The sequence below is a fragment of the Pipistrellus hanaki genome (assembly GCF_964339955.1).
Source record: "Pipistrellus hanaki genome assembly, chromosome: 20".
In the NCBI taxonomy this organism is placed as follows: domain Eukaryota; kingdom Metazoa; phylum Chordata; class Mammalia; order Chiroptera; family Vespertilionidae; genus Pipistrellus; species Pipistrellus hanaki.
In genome coordinates, this window is record NC_140522.1 from 3,070,820 (window position 1) to 3,090,868 (window position 20,049).

The window sequence follows — 20,049 nt, forward strand, 5'->3', positions numbered from 1 at the left end:
GGTGCACATTAATCTGATGTTGTGTCCATTTTAATTACATGTTTTAGGAATACACAAAATCCATGATATTTCGGTAACTCATAGTGTATTTATAAAATGAAAAGCTCTCTATCAAAATACACTCTTCACTGGGAAAAATAAATAGGAGACAGATGGACCTGCACGAAGTGAAAACTCACTCGGGCAGCTTTCAGTGTAGGACAGTCCACAGCGAGCATATTTGCCCCGTTCCCCCCATAGCTGTTCATCCTCCACGTCACGACTTTAAAAATATTTTTAATGGAGATTATGTTGACATTTGTTTCTCATTCCACATCATCCTCAGCCAAGCTCTGAGCACTTACAATTCTCTGAAAAAAGAAAAACAGAATTTTAACTCTTACGAAATATAAGCATTGAACCAGACTTCTAAGTTCAGCAAAAATGCCCTTTGAATTCAAAGAAATAAATTTGGCTAAAGTTTACCCATTCTGAGATTCACTTCAACAGTGAACACTTTATATCATCCAATGATGATGACAGCGGTCAGTGTCATGACAAATTTCAAGCGAATAAAGAAGGCACACCATGCTGTGGCAGCCAATTACATAACTGAAACCAAAATGTATTCAGATCTCTTTTTACTCCTACGTGCACTAAAAATACGCATCAGTGCTAAGAATACTGATCACCCCATGCTCCACACCTTTCCCTCTTTGGCCTGGAAATGTTCAAAATCCTTGCAGAAGAAACACAGTCCCCGCAAATTAGCATTTTGAAAGCATTTCCAGGCGACATGAGACAAATAACGGAGTAAAAAGTCCTTTATGGAGAGGAATTCAGGCTTCATCCTGAACTCATCCGTTCCCAAGGTATCTCCCTCGGGCCAGTTTCCCCAAAGCTCTGCCCAAAGAGCCAATGACGTAAGGCAGGTGATGTGATGCAGCCTGGGCTCACGCCGTCTGAATAAAAGGCATGAAGACCCGTCCGTGGTTTCACCCTGGCCCCTACCTGTGGAAACGTGTCTTTCCTTAGTCCCTTTCCAGTCTAGTGGAGTCCAGATCAGTCTGAAGATTACATTTTACTAATGTTCAATCTCACCCCATGGACATGAACACACGTGATGGTCATGCCATTCCGAGGAGCAGATGTACTGGCCCCTGGGGCAGGGTTAAAGCCAATAGAGCACGGATCACCGTTAACCAAATGGCACTTTGCCCTGTGCCAGAGCTGAACAGTTCAAACCCAAAGCACCTGGCAGGAACGAGGCCCGAGTGAGGCCAGAGGGCTCCGGGGTCTCCACACCCCACTTCCAGGCTCTGCCAGCCACTGACCCGAAGGCAGGGTTTCAGAGGAGCAGGCGGAGAACTAATTTACCGAGTGGCTGAGTGGCCTGGATTCTGGGATTCGAACACGAGGCCTGAGACTTGATCTGAGACCCACTTCCTGGCCCACATCTAGGGCACCGTCACTAGATCGCGGGCCAGCCAGGCGTCTGGACGCTGTTCCAGGAGGGAGGAGGATCTCAGGCATGGTATCTGGAGTTCGATTTTCATTACACTACTTTCCTGGACCTTTTAAAATGCTAACGTCCCTACATATTTCATTCCCAAATTCTACTTTATTTCACACTGCCAGTCCTTACCTGGCTAATGGTGGGCAGCTTCGTCAGCAGCATCTGGAACACGGGTGGCGGGAGCGTCTGCTGTAACACCTGCAGCAGCTGCTGGGGCTGGCCACACACGGCGATGGCGTTGGTCAGGTGGTCCACGCCCTTCTCATATTCGCCTGGAAGAGTGTAACACAGAACCTGAACGGCCTCTGCCTTCGCCAGGAATTCAACTCTAAAGTCCGCGCTGCATCGACCACTGAGCCACACTGGCCTGGCAAAAGCAGCCTCATTCGTAAAGATTACTTACCTTCTCTATGTCAAGTAAACTTAAAACTCACTAAAAATACCTCATGGGCAATGATAACGCACAAGAAACATTCATTTCTGCAGCCAGTCTCCAATAACACAATCCTCACGTCATGAAATGTCTAAAAGCTTGTCTTGAAACGGAGCCACGCACGGCCCGAGGACGGGGACGGGTTCTGAGAAACGCGTCGTTACTCAAGTCTATCTCTGTGCGAACGCGGGAATGCACTCCCACCCCCAATGGGACCGCCCCCACAGCGCCTCCTGTCGGACAGCCTGCAGCGGGCTCCTGTGCTGACACCGATACTGTAGGCCACGGTGGTATTTGTGTCTCTAAACACAGAGGCGCTGTGATCTCACACAGCGGGCAGCACAGGAGGAAAACCAACAAGCTTAACGACATGCACACCTCCCGTTCACCTGAGACCCTGGAAACGGAGAACCTCAGCAACGGGGCAAAGCCTCCCCGTAAATAAACATCACACGGCCTCTTAAGCACAAGACCGAGACCACGGCGATGGGGGAGTCAGGCAAGGGAGGCGACCAGGAAAAGCAGCGACCCAGACGGAAACCACCGTCTTCTGTGCTGAGAAGTTTCTAGAGATAAGGTCACCCCTTTCCCAGCACTGGGAGCGACACCCTAACAAACGCTTTCTACGAAGGGCAACTTCTCAGTTTTCTAGTCTTTTAAAGAAAAACAGACATCGCCGCCCCCCCCCTCCCCCAAAAGAACATCTGTCCCCAATGTCACCCCTTCTTTTCTTTTCTCCACAGCTCCCTGCTTTCCATCAATCTTCCAATCTGATCAGCCCCGTGGAGGGAGTGCCCTCCCTGTAGCTGCTCCATGGGCTGCCCATTCACAAGTCGCTCACCAGAGCCGCTCATGTCCAAGCTCACCCGGTGGGATCTGCTTTACGGGATCTTACCTTGAGCTAGTAACTCTTCCCCCAGCTGTATTTCTTCAAGGAAGAATTTCTGAACAGCCTCAGCATCTTTAAGGTCAGGCAACTGTTCGGAAGGAGAATATTTAATGACACAACAAAATTATGCCACCAAAAACTGAATTTACTCAACAGCACTCGCAAAGATTAGTATCTACATGGACAGGAATGTAAAAAACAAACAAAAAAAAACAGCTTATTGATCAAATTGGTTTTTGAGTTTGAGTCAAACCTGAAGTAAAAAAGGAACCCAAATATCACTACTGTGAAATATGCATATTATATTATAATTTTTTTATCGCCATTATAGACTTTTATGTAATTATTTCTATAAAGTATATAATATAGGGGCGGGCAATTTACAGCTGTTCGAATGGAAAAATACAATAATTAACCCTTTGCACTCCGCTGTCCCCTCTCAGGGGACATCGGAATTCTAGCATATCACTCGGATGTCCCCTCTCAGGGGACATCGCAGTTTATTAGTGATTACGGGGAATTGAGTTAATTCAACGCACGTTTCGCAAAGTAGCGTCGAGTAGCTGGTAGCCAATGTCCAGAATGGTTCGGAGTGCAAAGGGTTAATTACTCAGTGATGAGAATGAAATGTGTTTTGTGTGCCCACCCCTGTGTCATCTAAGAGCCCGGCGGTCTTACCTTGGAGAGCCCAGCCCTCTCCTTGGCCAGCTTCTGTTTCTTCCTTCCTGCAAGAGGAGACACTCGTTACTGAGACGAGAACCAAAGAATCTAAATGCGCGAGGGTCATTCACCGCGTTTCCAAAACATCTCAGCTCCGGCTCTGCCTCCGGGCTCCTGTGACTGTCAGGGTCATGGGGACCGCTCTGCCCGGCACCAGGACCAGCCCTGACGAGGGGAGACAGCCCACCAGCGGTCTCCCCAGTAACTGCCAGCAGAGCAAGCCCGCCCTCCCGCCCACAGAGGGCAGAACTGAAGCAGGAGGGAAGCCACTCCCGGGAGGGACTTTCGTTACTAAACACCCCAGACCCGATGTCCCGAATGTTAGACACTGGCTGGCAGTCTTAAGTGGGGAGGGGGAAGAGAGAACCAGCATCTGAGTTTAAAATTGCCAATTAGTGATTCACCCACGTGACCGTGACGGTGTGGGTGCAGAGGGAGCACCGGCTTGGTGTCCGCTCCTCTTACGGCGGTGCCACAGGGCAGGCGGCAGTCCCCTGGCCGCCCTCTCTTCCAGGTAAAACTGGCTGAGCACAGCACTTGGGGAGAGCTGAGATGACGTGAGCATGTGTTAACGGTGCCTCATGTAGAAATGCCATAAAGCATTTGTCACTGACACAGTCCAATACCACCCCTCAGCTAAGGAGCTTGCTCACTAAAACACCTCCCAGGGACACGGGAGTGACCACGAGCCAGAGCTAAGAAAGCTAAGGCTCCAGCACTCACTCCTGGGTGACCTCTGAACTCTGCAGACAAGGCCCGCCTAGCGTGGCCACCGTGAGCCACAGCGCGGTTCACCAGGTTAACCAGGTTAATCAGGTTACCACGGCCAGGGAGCCTTCTTTCCTCCAACCTCACCAACGGGCTTAACCACGCCGGCATCTCTTGCCAACCTTACAAAACAATTCTTTTTCTGTTTCACAGAAAAAGATAGGTTAAAGTTGATCTCGCACATTCACTTGAAGAATGCCCTATTTTTCTCTGACAAACTACCTCTCCTAGGGATTGCCCGCTGGGCAGGTGAGTGTGGGGAAAAGAACACACAAGGTATTCTACCCTCACTTTGCTGAAGGGTCTTGTTTGGCCCTCGTTAGGCAGGAAATAAGGAATGCATTTTCTGTACAGACTATAGTAAGGAATTCCTAAATCTGACAGCACAGCCTAGGGCTGCAAGCAGAGGACTAAGACCAGAGGAGACCTGGGGGATTTTAAGATAAAGCTGATAGGAAGACAAGGGATGCCTGGGTGCTGTGAGCACTTTGTAGCTGCTCTTTTATGGGGTAGAGAGTGTATGGTTGTTGCTGAATGTTGAATACAGTTAGCAACTTTAAAGGCTGCTTGGTTACTTTGAATTTTAGCACTAAGATTAAAATTCTGGCCCTGGTGGGTAGCTCAGCTGGTCAGGATGTCATCCCAATATGCCAAGGTTGGGAGTTCAATACCCAGTCAGGGCACATAAAGAATCAACCAGCGAGTGCATGCACGGGTGGAACAACAAATCCATGTTTCTCTAACATCAACTTCTTAAAAAAGGATTAAACTTCTGGATTTAGTTTCATAACACGATTTGTTACATTAACTTATTTCCAGATAGAGTGCCAGACAGTATCTATGATGAAGGGATGTGACACATGGTAACAGACCGGCAAACCAGTCGGCAAAGTCAGACTGTGACTCAGTATTTGCTAGAAGTTAGTCCCACGGGCTACAGGGCGACCCTAACAAGTAAAACAAACTCCAACCAGCCACCTGGCCAGGGCACAATTAAGTCCTTTTAATCAGAGTGTAAAACTACTGGTAATTCAAGCTTAAAAAACCCTTCCTTAATGTTTTTACTGATTTCAGACAGAGAGGCAGGGAAAGGGAGAGACACTGATGAGAGAAGCATCCACGGCTGCCTCCTGCACGCCGCCCACTGGAGATCCATGGCAAGCCTGCAACCCTGGACGTTCAATCAACTGAGCCCAACAGCTCAGGGCCTGAATTCAAGTTTTAATTGCTAAAGAAAATATAAAGTCAATTATATTCATACACGATCTTCAGCATTCACCAGTCACTACGTGCCAGAGACCGCCCTAAACTCTACCGCCATTGTATCATTTTACACAAGTGGAACTAAAACCTCAAGTCGGTTGCCCAAACTAATAATCCAAGCCTGGCCACTTATATGGAAATGGGATTTTGAAAAACAAAAAAACAAACGATTTCTGTCTGTCTAAAATGGTGGAGAGGGCAGCGGGGTACACGTGGAATACTTTCAGCAAGAAAGATGCGGCACTAATACAGCTTCCCTGGGCCAGGAATGATGGGGTCACTTCAAACATCTTTCTTCGTCTCCTGAAAACCAACCAGAGGCCTGACTTTACAAACTAAGAAAATGAAGAGTCAGAAATCTCAAGGTTATGCCCACAGCCTGTGACGAACCTGGCCTGGGAACTGTCAAATCCCAAATAACCTTCTGTCAATGCAAGAAACAGCCAAGCAGCGTAGAGGATTTTTGAGTTTCCTTGAGTCTGACAACTGCCAGGGAGCAAAAGCTCAAGGGATGGAGACAATGCTCCAAAATGGCAGCTTTGTGACTCATTTTCTACAGTTCAATCAAAGCCTTGAGTGGGTTACATGAAATCCACTGGTGATAGGGCAGGGAGGCGGGAGAAAGCACAGAGGGAAACCTGTGGGATTGGATAAAAAACTGATTGACACCTGTACTTGTTTAATTCAGGTGAATACGGGTGGGTTGGTTAACAGTTAACAATTAAAGAAATAAACAAGGGGCCAGATAATGGGGAGATAACTTAGTTTTTGCGAAGGCCTGTTTATCAGGCTGTTATCTTGGATACAAAATGATGACAGGTTCAGCTAAGGTGGAGATTGACCTTTTTCAGGGGGAAAATATTGCCATGAATGGCTTTTTAAAAATATATATTTTTACTGATTTCAGAGAGGAAGGAAGAGGGATATTAGAAACATCTGTGATGAGGGAGAATCATTGATTGGCTGCCTCCTGCAGGCCCCCTACTGGGGCCTGAGCCTATAACCCGGGCCTGTGCCCTTGGAAAGGAATCCAACCTGGGACCCTGCATCTATCCACTGGGCCAAACCGGCTGGGGCCACGGAACGGCTTTTGGCTAAAAAGTTCTCATTTCAGACCATCCTTTGCGGCTAGTTCAGGCCTGAGCCTGCAAGGCCACCACGCAGGCCTCCCTAAACCGGTCAGGTTTAGCACGTGGCCCCGTCCCCTCCACCATTCCTCCCATTCAACTCCCTAACCTTAAATTAAATCAATAACCCCTGTAATCCCTGCCTCCCCTGACACGCAGGCGTGGGAACCCCGGGTCCTGGTTTATGGGGTGACATCAGCGCGGCCCCCCTTCTCCTCCTCCCTCCCCCGCGGGCACCAGCCCCACGTGGCCCCTGAGCACGTGAGAAGCTGAAAGGAACTGTCCGGGGCCGGACAATCGCCCCTTTGTACTTTCTGGGCGGCCATCGCGTAATAAACATCCATTTTAGCTTCGGCACAACGGCCTGGGCAACCCATATAATAGTTTCAGAAAATATTCCTTTTTCCAACAAACGTGCTCGCCTATGGAGCCAAGGAGCGCGCCTGCCTCCGAGCTGCAAAGGCCGCAGCGGCTGGGGCGGCACCATTTGCCTCTCCCCCTCCTCCCCCTCCTCCTCCTCCTCCTCCAAGATGTCGCAGGTCTGAAATAGGGCCGAGCCACCGGGAGGCGCGGCCCTTTGGACTCCCCTGCGGTTCCTGTCGCATTCACTCATATCCCGGCGGCACCGAGAGCGCAGCCGCCAAGAGGGTTTAAGAATGCAACGGGCCGAAGCCGGTGTGGTTCAGTGGACAGAGCGCCGGCCTGCGGACTGAAGGGTCCCGGGTTCGATTCCGGTCAAGGGCATGTGCCTTGGTGGCGGGCACATCCCCAGAAGGAGAGGTGTGCAGGAGGCAGCTGATGGATGTTTCTCGGTCGGGGCGGGATGCCTGGGGAGGTCGGGGTCCGCAGGGCACAGGCCCGGGGTGCGGGCTCGGTCCCCAGGGTGGGGGCGTGCAGGAGGCAGCCGATCGCTGCATGCTTCTCCCTCACTGATGTTTCTCTCTCTCCCTCTCCCTTCCTCTCTGAAGTCCGTACAAGCACATTCTTTTTTTTTAAAAAAAAGAGAGAAACCCAAGCACCATCCCAACACGCGCCGCCTAAATTATAATACAAACGAGAGGGTATGCATACAAAAAAATGGGGGGAGACAAAATGGGAAAATCCTAGATGGAGGGGCCAGGCCGGGCGCAGGGCCCGGAGCGGCCAGGGGGCGCGCGGTTCCCCCCCCCCCCCCGCGACGGCGGTTCGGGTCCCGGCGCCCCCACCGCGCGGCGGCCCGCGGGCCGGGAGGGTGGGAGGCGGGGAGAGAAGAGGGAGCAGAGGCGGGGGACGGGGGAGGCGGCAGGGCCCGGCGGGAGGAGGTGGGGGGATGGCGGGGGGCCCACTCACGTTCTCGCAGCCGGTTCTTGAAGTTGGGGTCACTCCGTCTCTTGCGGTCAAAGTAAATGCAGTAGCCGATGAAGAGGGCCCCGCACACGCCGGCGGCGATGGCGCTGTTCCGGCCCACCATCTTTCCTCCACCGCAGAGAGGCGTCGGCGGCCGAGGGGGCCCCGGGAGGAGGAAGCCGTTTGCCGCGAACTCCCTCCGAGCGGACGGCGCCGCTCAAACTGACGCCCGCCGCGAGGGGACGGGAAAGGCCAAGCGCGCCATTTCCGGCGCCCTCGCAAGAGGCCCTCGGGCTGCCCGCGGCGGCGCCTGAGAGGAAATCCCGAGGCTGCCCGCGGCGGTGCCTGAGCAGAGGCGCCCCGTGCCGCTTCTGCGCCTGCGCAGAAGGCTTAGGAAGTGACGTATGCGTGTGCGGTGGGGGACCGCGCACTTCCGGGGAAGCTCGCCGAGCCTGACGCCCACGGGCGCGCGTGGCCGCCGCAGATTGCTGCCGGCAATGGCTTGCCTTTATTCTCGTTTGATGCAGGCAGCCTGTGACTCGTTTCAAGTTCAGCCACGTCGTGCAACCAGCAACACAATCTCATGTCAGAGCAATGTTGCAATAGGGTATCATGCATGGAAGAAAATCAAATGGAGCCGGTTTGGCTCCGTGGATAGAGCTTAGGCCTGCAGACTGAGGGGTCCTGGGTTTGATTCCGCCCAGGGGCACGTGCGGGGTTGTGGGCTCGATCCCCAGTAGGGGCGTGCAAGAGGCAGCCACTCAATGATTCTCTCTCATCGATGTTTCTATCCCTCTCCCTTCCTCTCTTAAATCAATAAAGACATATAAAAAAGAAAATCAAATGGAGCAATGGCTGGAACTGGTAAAAGATACTGAAGAAAAAACATATAGGAAACATATAACGGCGCAGACGCCTTATTTTCTTCCGTCTGGCCCTTTATTTCAACTTTTTTCTCCTTTGGCTCAAACTGGCCTCACCCAGTGCCCTGCCTCCACCCCTTCCATCTCCTTTGCTTAATCATTGAGCCCTCAGGACAGTGAGGTGTGGTCAGCATCTTAGGAACAAGGTCTTGGGTCTATTGAGTATTGAGACAAATTTCTCTATTTTTTAAAATTTATTTAAAGAGAGAGGAAACCGATTTGTGTCCCACTGATTTATGCATTCACTGGCTGATTAACTAACCTGCCTACAACTTACAAGAAATGCCTCACAGGTACTATTACAATGCAAATAAACTGAAAACATTTCCATGTTCACAGTCACCGCCCCAAAAATTCTGAAACTCAATACATGGTTTCACCACGTTTTATTTCCAGACTCAGTGGAAAAAAGCTTTGAGCTGCTACTTCTGTTTTTTCTGCTTCTTCGTTTGTCCACTTTTCTTCTGTCCTTTCTTTTTCTTCTTGGTGAGAACAGCCTTTTCTCCAATAAATAAACTTTTAGAATGTCCTCCATTTTTGGAAGCGAAATTAAGTCCCTTCTTAAGTTTGCTGCCATTCTTCAAACTGGGATTTGAGCTTTGTTTTAATTTGTCCTTATTAACAGAACGCATGACTCGGAGTTTTCTCCCCATCAGTTCGGAATTATTTAGTTTCAGAGCAAGATGAACAGCATCTTTATTCTGCAATACAAATCAATGTATTAATTTCAACCAGAAACTCATCTGCAAAGAAACTAGTCAAATCACAACTTGAACGGATTAGAGCGGCTTGCACACGGAAAACCCCCCACTTCCATAGCCAGGGGTCCAGACCCAATGTCACTTTTTTAAAAAAATATATTTTATTGATTTTTTACAGAGAGGAAGAGAGAGGGACAGAGAGTCAGAAACATCGATGAGAGAGAAACATCGATCAGCTGCCTCCTGCACACCCCCCAACTGGGGACGGATCCACAACCAAGGTACATGCCCCTGACCGGAATCAAACCCAGGACCCCTCAATCCCCAGGCCGACGCTCCATCCACTGAGCCACACCGGTTTCGGCTGTGGTCTCCTTTTAATCATGCTCCTCACACGTTTCCCCAGGAAGCAGTGCAGCTGCCTTTCAGGTTATCAGATAAGTCACAGCCAAACAGGTTGCTCTGTTCTCACTGCCACCTTTTGACCTGGCAGCAGGGTAGGCAGTCACAGGCCATCTTTACCACCCAAGGAACCTCCTTCGCACAAGGCTCTTCCTGCAAAAGCCCGGATGTAGCCCCTGACTCCACTATGGTGCCTGAGCTGCTGGACAAGATGCCTCATAGGGTTCCGTTTAGATCCCAAATCCTACCAATCTTTTATTCTAATACAGAGCTACTAAATGCTAACAACCCTGAGTATACGCGAGATGTGTCTTAAAGAACCTGAGGAATTTATCAAGACACAGAAGGAAGGCTGAAACCGGTTTGGCTCAGTGGAAAGAGTGTCGGCCTACAGACTGAAAGGTCCCAGGTTCGATTCCGGTCAAGGGCGTGTACATTGGTTGCGGGCACATCCCCAGTAATAGGTGTGCAGGAGGCAGCTGATGGATGTTTCTCTCTCATCGATGTTTCTAACTCTCTATCCCTCTCTCTTCCTCTCTGTAAAAAATCAATAAAATATATTTAAAAAAAAATTGGCCACATAACTTGACCTCATTAGTAATAGCCCACTGGAATCTGTGTTTACTTTATTTTATGTAATTTTTTAATCCAGGAATTGGAGGGTGACGGTGACAGTGTGTGAACGAAGACAGGCAGCCACGCCCTCACAGCGCGTTCCCGGGGCACAGGACAGGGCAGCGGCCTCGGTACCTCGAAGAGCACGTAGCCGAACCCGCGGCCGACGCCGGTGAGCGGGTCTCTGACGATCCTCACGGCCACGATGTCCCCGCAGTCCACAAAGTGCTCCTCCACCGCGGAGTCCTCGATTTCTGAAAACAAATTCACCGGCGCGGAGGCGCGGCCATGGGTGAGGTGACAGCCCTGGCTTTTTAAAGTTCCTCTTAACGCACAGACAGGTACTGCTCAGTGGCTATTTCCGGTACTTTGACAACAAACAGGTACTTTGCTTATACACACTTACTGTACGGGAGATTGCCCACAAACACCGAGCGCTTGTCCCTCTGAAACACAAAGACACACGGTCACTCATGGAACAGAACGGGGGTCATCCGAGAGCCCAAACTTACCCCCTCTCCCCCCTACACACCACAGGCTCTGTCTCTGTTGTAACTACCCCCTTCTGCCCATCGCGCAGTACTACCAGCCCAATGGGGTGTTTGTATACTAATAAAACTTTATTGAAAAGAGCAGCCAGCCAGTGGATCAGGCCAGCTTGCTGGCCCTGTGCTCGGTCCACAGTCGCAGCCAGGGATGTCAGCCAGGCCTCTGTCACTTCCTAACGAGGTCACTCTGACATCACCAGCCATCAACCTATGCTTCTATGGAGAGCTCTTACTCATTTGTTTGAAGACATTTTAAAAAATATATGTATTGCCCTAGCCAGTTTGGCTCACTGGACAGAGCATCGACCTGGAGACTGAAGGGTCCCAGGTTCGATTCCGGTCAAGGGCAGGTACCTTGGTTGCAGGTACATCCCGAGCAAGGGGTGTGCAGGAGGCAGCTGATGGATGTTTCTCTCTCATCGATGTTTCTAACTCTCTCCCTCTCGGTAAAAAGTCATTAAAATGTATTTTTTTTAAAAAGAACTCGCAGATACTCACAGACGAGGTCTCCGATGCTAGGTCAACTCTAATACGGAATCCATCGGCGATCTGGGCCCCATTTCTGCGTCAGACATATGAAGGGAAGATGGCTGAGTTCCTGTACCATTGGCTTTAAAGTGAAAGCAAAGAATTAGAAATACTCGGAGCTGCCGGAGTGATTCTGCCGGACCTCAGAGAGAGAACGTTACCTGCTCAGTGCTTTGGCAGCAGCGCTCTCGTCCTTAAATACTACGTACGCGTTAATATTTTTCTGATCAGGATGAATTTTACGCCTACACAAATAAAAAATAAGAAAGGACCATGTAAAATGGTTAAATCTCCAAGTCACCCAAATAAATAATAGCTTGTTTTCTACTCTCAGTCTATACATAGGACAAGAATTCCCGGAGGAAGTTTCATCTCGTTCAGTAAATATTTAACAACAAAAATAATACACCACCTACACAGACACTGGCTGAAACACGTAACCCACGCCTTCCTCTTAAGCTTATTTCACAATACTTTCCGTGACTTTATAATTTACGTGGAGACTTAAAGACAAACATCTGACAGATGCATATGCTATTTCCAGGCAAAAGGGACCGGTAGAGCATGGTGTTTTCTCCGAGTATAAAAATCTAGGAAGCTAAGAGATGGCCTCAATGTTAACCAAAACGGAAACGAATACAAAACTACTCCGTCTCATTGTAAACTTACTTTATGGCAGCCAACTTTCTGGACATCGTTTCTTCTGCTGGAATCTTTTAAAAAGAAAAAAAGAAAAGTAAAGAAAATTCATTATTTGAAATATTACTTTAGTTATAATTAACCCGCTCTAAATATCTGATTGAAAACATCTTAGGGCGCCCTGGCCAGCAGAGTTCAGTGGTTAGAGCACTGGCCCAGGAACCAAAGGGCGGCAGCTCGATTCAGGTCCTACCTGGCCTGCACAAACATTTATGTTCCTGTGCCCTAACACACATTAATTACATTCCAGAGGTATGAATACTGCTCACTTCCTGCCGGTCTACAGAGTGAAGTGAGATGCCATGTACTCGTAGAGTTTAGCAGGAAACTGACTTTAAAAAATATTTCACCTTTCTATGTTCAGAACATACATGCTGAATGAGGCGGCCACACAAACCTCCCAGATGGGAAGCCTACAATCCCGGAAATGCTGTTCAGTAAGTATTAACATTTCCGCTTACTCAACGGACACAGCAGACACCAGTCACCATCTACCTCCGAGATGCAGTGCTGGTCTGAGGAGCAGGGATATCATTTCACTCTGCGACTCGTTAAATTATTTAATGAGGACAAGAGTCAGCAACAGGCACTGAAAACGACTTTTCTCTAGGGCTACACTTGAACTCTTGACTCAGCTATTAGGTTTGAAGTCAACGCTCATCCACCTCACGAATGCCACCAGGGTAACAGGCCTGATTTCAGCGCGCGATGTCTCACGATTCTGCAGTTCTAAGGGGGAAGGAAACATACCACAGAACGAAATCGCACGGATTCTATCGGCCCGAACTCCTTAAAGAACGACTTCAGCTTCTGAAATAAAAAAGCACAGGCTTTAGTTCACTTCCGGAGCATCCAGTAAGTGGCTACAAAAAGGAAGTAAAACGGCCTGATGATCATTTACTGCCAGGTTTTATTTTAAGAGCATTTCAGAAGAAGCAGGTGACTACTCAGGTTGAAAGACAAACATTTTACTGAGAAATGGGGAAAAAAGAAAGTACAACGTAAGTTCATGTTAGAATCTTTAAGGTATGGAACACTTGTCTTTTTAAAAAAAAAAAAAAAAAATTATTGATTTTACACAGAGAGGAATTGAGAGGGACAGAGAGTTAGAAACATCGATGAGAGAGAATCATCGATCAGCTGCCTCTTGCACAACCCCCACTGGGGATATGCCGCAACCAAGGTACATGCCCTTGACCGGTCGAACCCGGGACCTTTCAGTCCGCAGGCTGACGCTCTATCCACTGAGCCAAACCGGTCCCGGCCACTTTAGTCTTTCAATCTTTGATAACCTTTACCACGTGTAAAGGTAAGGCTGGGTCACAGCCATTGTTCAGATAAGATTTACAAAAGCCAGTGACCATGAGAGCAGAAAGGACGGGTGAATCCTGGCATCGATCTACAGAATGATGTATATGTCATGTATAATGAAGTTAGCAACCAATGACTTATGGCTGTGTGCTTACTCCACAGAGGAACATTAAACAAAGTTATGAATGGCTCCCTTCTCTGAATCCGCACCATCTACATATGGCACACTCACCTTCTTATTGCACGTGACAGGCAAATTGCCCACAAACACGGTTCTCTCATTCTTTCGCCTCTCTTCTTCCGGGTTGATTTGAATTTTCTTCCTCTGACTGACAGCTGTGTGATCCTCATCAGCAAGGACTTGTTTATCTGCCACTTGAACACCAGATTGAGAAGCTTTCCTTTTCTGCCCTGGTTTCTGGTGAGTTTCTTCTTCTAAGTCAGCGCTTGCTAGAGCATTTTCTCTTTTTAAGGCAAAAAAAAAAAAAAGGAGGAAGAAATAGTAGTCATGAGTCAGGTCTACTATTTGACAAAGCACAGTGATTAAAAATATTCCCCACCTACTCTGACTTTCCTAAATATAAACGCACCATTCACAAACACATCTACACTTTTTTTTTTTATTTAGTTATTTTAAAATATATTTTATTGATATCTTACAGATAGGAAGGGAGAGAGATAGAGAGCTAGAAACGTCGATGAAAAACATCGACCAGCTGGCTCTTGCGCACACCCCACACTGGGGATGTGCCCGCAACCAAGGTATATGCCCTTGACCGGAATCGAACCCAGGACCCTTCAGTCCGAAGACCGACGCTCTACCACTGAGCCAAACCGGTTTCGGCCACATCTACATTTTTTAAATAATATATTTTATTGCTTTTTTACAGAGAGGAAGGGAGAGGGAGAGAGAGTTAGAAACATTGATCAGCTGCCTCCTGCACACCCCCTACTGGGGATGTGCCTGCAACCAAGGTGCATGCCCTTGAGTGGAATCAAACTTGGGACCCTTCAGTCCGCAGGCCGACGCTGCATCCACTGAGCCAAACCAGTTAGGGCCACATCTGCATTTTAAAAGTAGCATTATCAAAAAGTGACCGGCATCTTTAGAAAATTCAAGTCAGAAAAAGCTCCATTTCTGAAGATATGTTAGGACTGCCAGGTAACAGCAGGAACAGAAGTTCATTTAAACAAGAGTGCTTTTGCCGGGACCGGTTTGGCTCAGTGGATAGAGCGTCGGCCTGGGGACTGAAAGGTCCCGGGTTCGATTCCGGTCAAGGGCATGGACCTTGGTTGTGGGCACATCCCCAGTAGGGGGTGTGCAAGAGGCAACTGATCGATGATTCTCTCTCATCGATGTTTCTGTCTGTCTGTCCCTATCTCTTCCTCTCTGTGAAAAATCAATAAAATATATTTTAAAAATAAATAAATAAATAAATAATAAACAAGAGTGCTTTTGTTTAAAGCCCTTGGAGATTTAGCCTACACTCTCCCAATGCCCAATGCCATTACCTGCCCTGGCACTCTAGGGGTACTGCAGCACCCCCTGGGGGTCTAGACAGGTCAGTGCACCTGCAAGATAATGCTGTGAAAGCAACCTGGCCAATAGGGGAAAAAACCAGACTTCCTACTTTTATGAGATCTGTACATCTCAAGGACTGCTTGTGGAATGTCAATTCTGAGACGGCAAATAAATGAATTTTACCAACCTGTCTGCCAGCCTCTTCTGGGCACCGGAAAGCTTCTTCACTTTCACTTTTTTGGCAGGTTCTTGCAAACCGGGGCTTCCAGTGAGGGCCGGACTTTCTTCCTCCTCCTCCTCCCGTTGCCTTTTCTTGGTGGTTTCCTTTGAAAAGTGTGAAGCCAAGTGAGAGACCTCATCCTTCACAATTCAGTGGGCCTGCCCCGCAGGCCGGTGTGGCTCCGCGGTTGAGCTTTGCCCAGGGACCAGGAGGTCAGGGTTCGATTCCCGGGTTGCAGGCTCCATCCCCAGGGTGGGTGTGCAGGAGGCAGCCGATCCATGATGTTTCTCTCTCATTGATGTTTCTCTCTCTCCACCCCTCTCCCTCTCTCTCTAAAACAATTAAAAAAGCACAATAACTCAACTGGTCTTGATAAGTTAGCATCTCTCTTGCCGAAACCGGTGTGGCTCCGTGGATAGAGCGTTGGCCTGCGGACTGAAGGGTTCCGGGTTCGATTCCGGTCAAGGGCATGTGCCTTGGTTGCGGGCACATCCCCTGTAGAGGGTGTACAGGAGGCAGCTGATCGATGATTCTCTCTCATCGATGTTTCTAACTCTCTATCCCTCCTCTCTCTTCCTCTCTGTAAAAAAAATCAATAAAACATATTTAAAAACAAACAAACAACAAAAACTCCGTTAAGTTAGCATCTCTCTCTCGCTGGCAAGCTCAGCAATGGAAGGACACGTGAGCTGCACCCCATCCGCCCCCAGGAGAAGCCACGCCCCGCGAGGCGGACTCATTTGAAAGCGGTTCCCACGGGGACTCACCTTGGGCACCGGCACGTACACAGGGGGGCGCTGCGGCTCCCGGGGGCTGAAGAGGGCCGCCAGCCGCCCGGTGCCGCCGCCGCGGCCCAGGCTGTCGGCCACCTGTCCCACCAGGTAGTCCCCTCCCTCCGCAGGCCCGTGGCCGCCGCCCGGGCTCTGCGGACCCTCAGACGCCCGAGGCTCCGCGGCAGCGCGCCGCCCACCCGCCGGAGCCCGGGCCGGGCCGCGGGCCATCCCCCGCTTCGCCGCACGCTTCTCCTTCCTCCCGCTGCTGCGCGTGGCCTCCGCCATTCTCAGCCCCAGGCCGCCTGGAGCCACACTTCCTGTCGGGGCAACGCTACTTCCGCTCCTGCGTCGTCTGCCCCGCCCCCCTGCGACCGTGCTGGGGGCGGAGACAGCTGTACAGGCCGCAGCGAACACCCATTGGCGGGCGGGGTCTGGATCCGTGTTCCTGTTTTGTTTTTAATATATATATATTTTTAAGTATACTTTGATTGATTTCAGAGAGGAAGGGTGAGGGAGAGAACTTGCAGCCCTGGGTTTGATCCCCAGTGGGGGTGGGGGCTGCACAAGGCAGCCGATCAATGATTGTCATCTTTGATATCTCTCCCTTGCTCTCTAAACATCACATGATCACACTCATATGTGGGATATAATGGCAACATAAACTGATAAAAATAGAGACAAGGGGCAGGGGAGGAGGTTAGAGACCAACCAAAGGACTTGTATGCACGCATACTTGTATAACCAAAATATAGGTGGGGGCTTACCCTTGGGGATGGGAGTGGAAGGGGGGGGGGCATGTGTGTGTCAATGGGGGAAAAAGAAGACATGAAATACTTTAAACAATAATAAATTGTAAAAAAAATAAAAATAAAAAATACACATTTGAGCTTTGAACCAGTATGCTTTTAAAACGGTATTTTCTCTTGGTGGGAAGTTCATGAAATGGGTCAAAGAAACTATTGGTCTTAAAAGGTTTGAGGTAAAGCAGGGATTCTCAACCCGAAGCACAATAAATCACTGGAGACCTTAAGAAAAAGATCAACATCCAGGTCCTACTGCAGCCAGGTGACAGGGACTCTGAGGGCGATTTAGCCTTCCCAGCGATTCCCATGTGCAAGAGTGGAGCGCACTAGAAGTATGAGACCAACAGGGTCCATGCAAATTAAAAGACAATTACAATTTAAAAGAAAAAAGGTGGTGCCCTGGCCTGTGTGGCCCAGTTGGCTGGAGCTTTGTCCCAAGCACCAGAGTGCGGGAGGTTCGATTCCCTAGGTTGCCCTAGGTGTGCGTATTGGATGTAAGACATGTCTCTCTCTCTCTCTCTCTCTCCCATCAATAAAAAAAAAAAGGGAGGGGGCTACTGGTAATGGTTTTAAGTGTGTTAAAGAAAACAAACGTTTTGATTGTATTCTTTAGACAAATCTCCAAGTCTTAGGTATTCATCATGCTCAGACTCAAGCAAAACTGTACACAAAGATAACAGAAGGCCTAATAAATCCTGTACCTGGTTAGTGGACTTTTAATTTTTATGGATAGGACATTCCCTTTCTGTATGTCAAATTAACCCTTCTTGACACTACAGCATGGAGATATATGTTGGAATCAGTCATCACGTACAGAAATGAACCAAAATTACTTAATCTTTTAGAAACAGAATCAATGACTCACAAACTATGGCATTTTATTTCAGAGCCTTTGCTTACATTTGTACAATATATTACATAATTCTTCATTGTTTGCAGATCCTAATATATACTTTATAGCTTTTATTCTATAAGCTTTTTCTTCAATGTTTTGCTGTCAACAAATCTTTACAATCCTGTACAAATTTGAGTAACTTGAAACCATTTTCAACAAAATTAGTTACTGTAAGCACACACTACAAGACTGAAAAAGGCTTTTCTTAGAAAAGTTGAATGTAAAGGATTCTGACACGTTAGCATCTACAACAAAACGCTTCAAAATTCTCACATCATTTTGCCTGAAAACAAATAAAACATGCCAGCCCCATTAAAAAAAAAAAAAAAAAAAAAGTACACAGAACTACAATTAAAACAGTAAAACAGTCTGTACAGTAAAGTACTGTGTATTAACAGTGCCAGGTATTAAATAGCTTGAATGAACACATCCGCAATATACAAATGTCTTACAAAGGTGGAGAATTAAATACAAGTGCCAAACAGAACAGAGGTTGGAATCATACAACATAAAGTCAATACAAGTGAGAACAATTCTGCGTCCATTTATTTTATACAAGGCATTTAATTTCATAGGCCTACTACCCGATTACCTATTTATATTTCAACCTTGAACCATACTCATACAGTTTACTTGTTCCTGAAGTCCTCTTGTTGTAGCTCATAATAAAATAAGCAATACAAATGAGTTATCTGTATTTAAGGAAAAGAAACATTTACAAGAAAACACAAAAATATAACTGTTATAATTCATTATGAATAAATATACACTTTGAACTGGCTAAATACAATCTTTATACATTGTTTAAGATTTAATACAGTTTATTAGCCATTTTCTTTTTTTTTTTCACACAATGTATTATATCAAAATTAAAAAAAAATACTGATTTATAGAAAAATGGCAAAGTACAGTAGTTCCATTCCAATTTGAAGGGGATGAAAAGCCACTGCAAGACCTTTTAGCCTAATTCAAACCTGTAAACATGTTCAGTCTTTTTTTTTTAAAGAGAATCTTTAATATTTGGTTACCAGGACTGGTGTCTGATGTCCCGTTAACGGCAGGTTTTGAATTTATTACATGTGCTTGACTTATACAATTAAAGCCACCGCAAAGTGACTCTCTTTAAAAAACAATTAGCTTGTACAAATGAAAATAGGTTCATATTTTTTTCATAAATAAATGGAAAAATATCAAATGCTCCAGCTTTAACAAAATACAAGGGAATACATATACAGTAAGTTGTCTCACCCTTTTCTGGCCACCCAATCATTGCGCTTACTGTATCGTCTATACAGGCAGTGAAAAGCCTCCATTAGCCACAGTGGAAGGCCTTCAAGTCACCAGACACACAATTCCCAGACAAGTTGTTAACAATTATTGCTTGAGGAAAAGCAGTTCATTGTACTTTTTCTTCATAAAAAAAGTGCACTTAAGTGCCAAGTCAGCTTGTCAAGAAACATTTTTAAATATAAAATAGTGCTTTGTGTGAGTTTGTTCTGTGCCACTGTGCAGCATGAAAAGGACGCGGCCCTCCAGCCGTTAAGTGCAAAGTGCGTGAGCGAGCCCTGCTGTCACCTGCACTCAACCGACACTCCGTTCTGCGATGCGCTGGACACGGGCGGTTCAGCTAACGTTAACATGACAGCAGCTGTGATGGAGCTGGAGGAGGGCGAAGAGGAGGAGGAGGATGTAGCAGCACCTACAGGGAGAGGAAAGCCCAGTCAGCAGCTTAAAGAAACATATACATACCCAGCAATCCACAGGAGTAAATCATTAGACTGCATTTTTATTTTAAATTTATTCTAATTGATTCAGAGAGGAAGGGAGAGGACGGTAAGAAACAGCAATGATGAGAGAGAATCACTGATCGTCTGACCCCACACACCTTCTACTGGGGGTCAAGTCCACAAACGCGGCATGTGCCCTGACAGGGAATCGAACCCGTGACTTCTCAGTGCATGGGACCAAGCTCAACCAACTGAGCCACAACGGGCTAAGGCCATAGCACTTTTCACTAACCAAAATTTTATTAGAATTTTTGGGGAACAGACTGTATGCTCTATGAAAGTGATTATAATTGGAGATCAT

At 47.7% G+C, this 20,049-nt stretch overlaps 4 protein-coding genes across 8 annotated transcripts in view; all 4 read right to left on the reverse strand.

The window, feature by feature from the left end:
- Positions 1-20,049, reverse strand: part of GNG4 (G protein subunit gamma 4) — a 170,080-nt gene that overhangs the window by 60,149 nt on the left and 89,882 nt on the right. The window lies entirely within an intron of this gene.
- TOMM20 (translocase of outer mitochondrial membrane 20) lies at positions 69-8,399 on the reverse strand. The gene is made up of 5 exons (XM_084868799.1): positions 8,025-8,399; positions 3,496-3,542; positions 2,824-2,905; positions 1,625-1,767; positions 69-350 (listed from the first exon to the last, which is right to left on the reverse strand). The coding sequence occupies exons 1-5, from the start codon at positions 8,143-8,145 to the stop codon at positions 306-308; spliced, it is 438 nt and encodes a 145-aa protein (XP_084724925.1). The 5' UTR covers positions 8,146-8,399; the 3' UTR covers positions 69-305.
- Positions 9,314-16,601, reverse strand: RBM34 (RNA binding motif protein 34). The gene is made up of 10 exons (XM_084868748.1): positions 16,258-16,601; positions 15,458-15,594; positions 13,981-14,212; positions 13,188-13,247; positions 12,408-12,451; positions 11,900-11,983; positions 11,709-11,772; positions 11,069-11,108; positions 10,798-10,916; positions 9,314-9,645 (listed from the first exon to the last, which is right to left on the reverse strand). Exons 1-10 carry the CDS (start codon positions 16,546-16,548, stop codon positions 9,367-9,369), a joined length of 1,350 nt encoding a protein of 449 aa, XP_084724874.1. The 5' UTR covers positions 16,549-16,601; the 3' UTR covers positions 9,314-9,366.
- ARID4B (AT-rich interaction domain 4B) overlaps positions 17,920-20,049 on the reverse strand; it is a 53,524-nt gene continuing 51,394 nt past the window's right edge. For all 5 annotated transcript variants that reach the window (XR_014793584.1, XM_084868677.1, XM_084868676.1 and 2 more), the window contains one exon: positions 17,920-19,660. Coding sequence is in view for 4 of the 5 variants with exons in the window: in XM_084868677.1 (XP_084724803.1) it covers positions 19,533-19,660 (128 nt within the window). In the remaining variant the exon portion in view is untranslated. The remainder of the gene's footprint in view (positions 19,661-20,049) is intronic.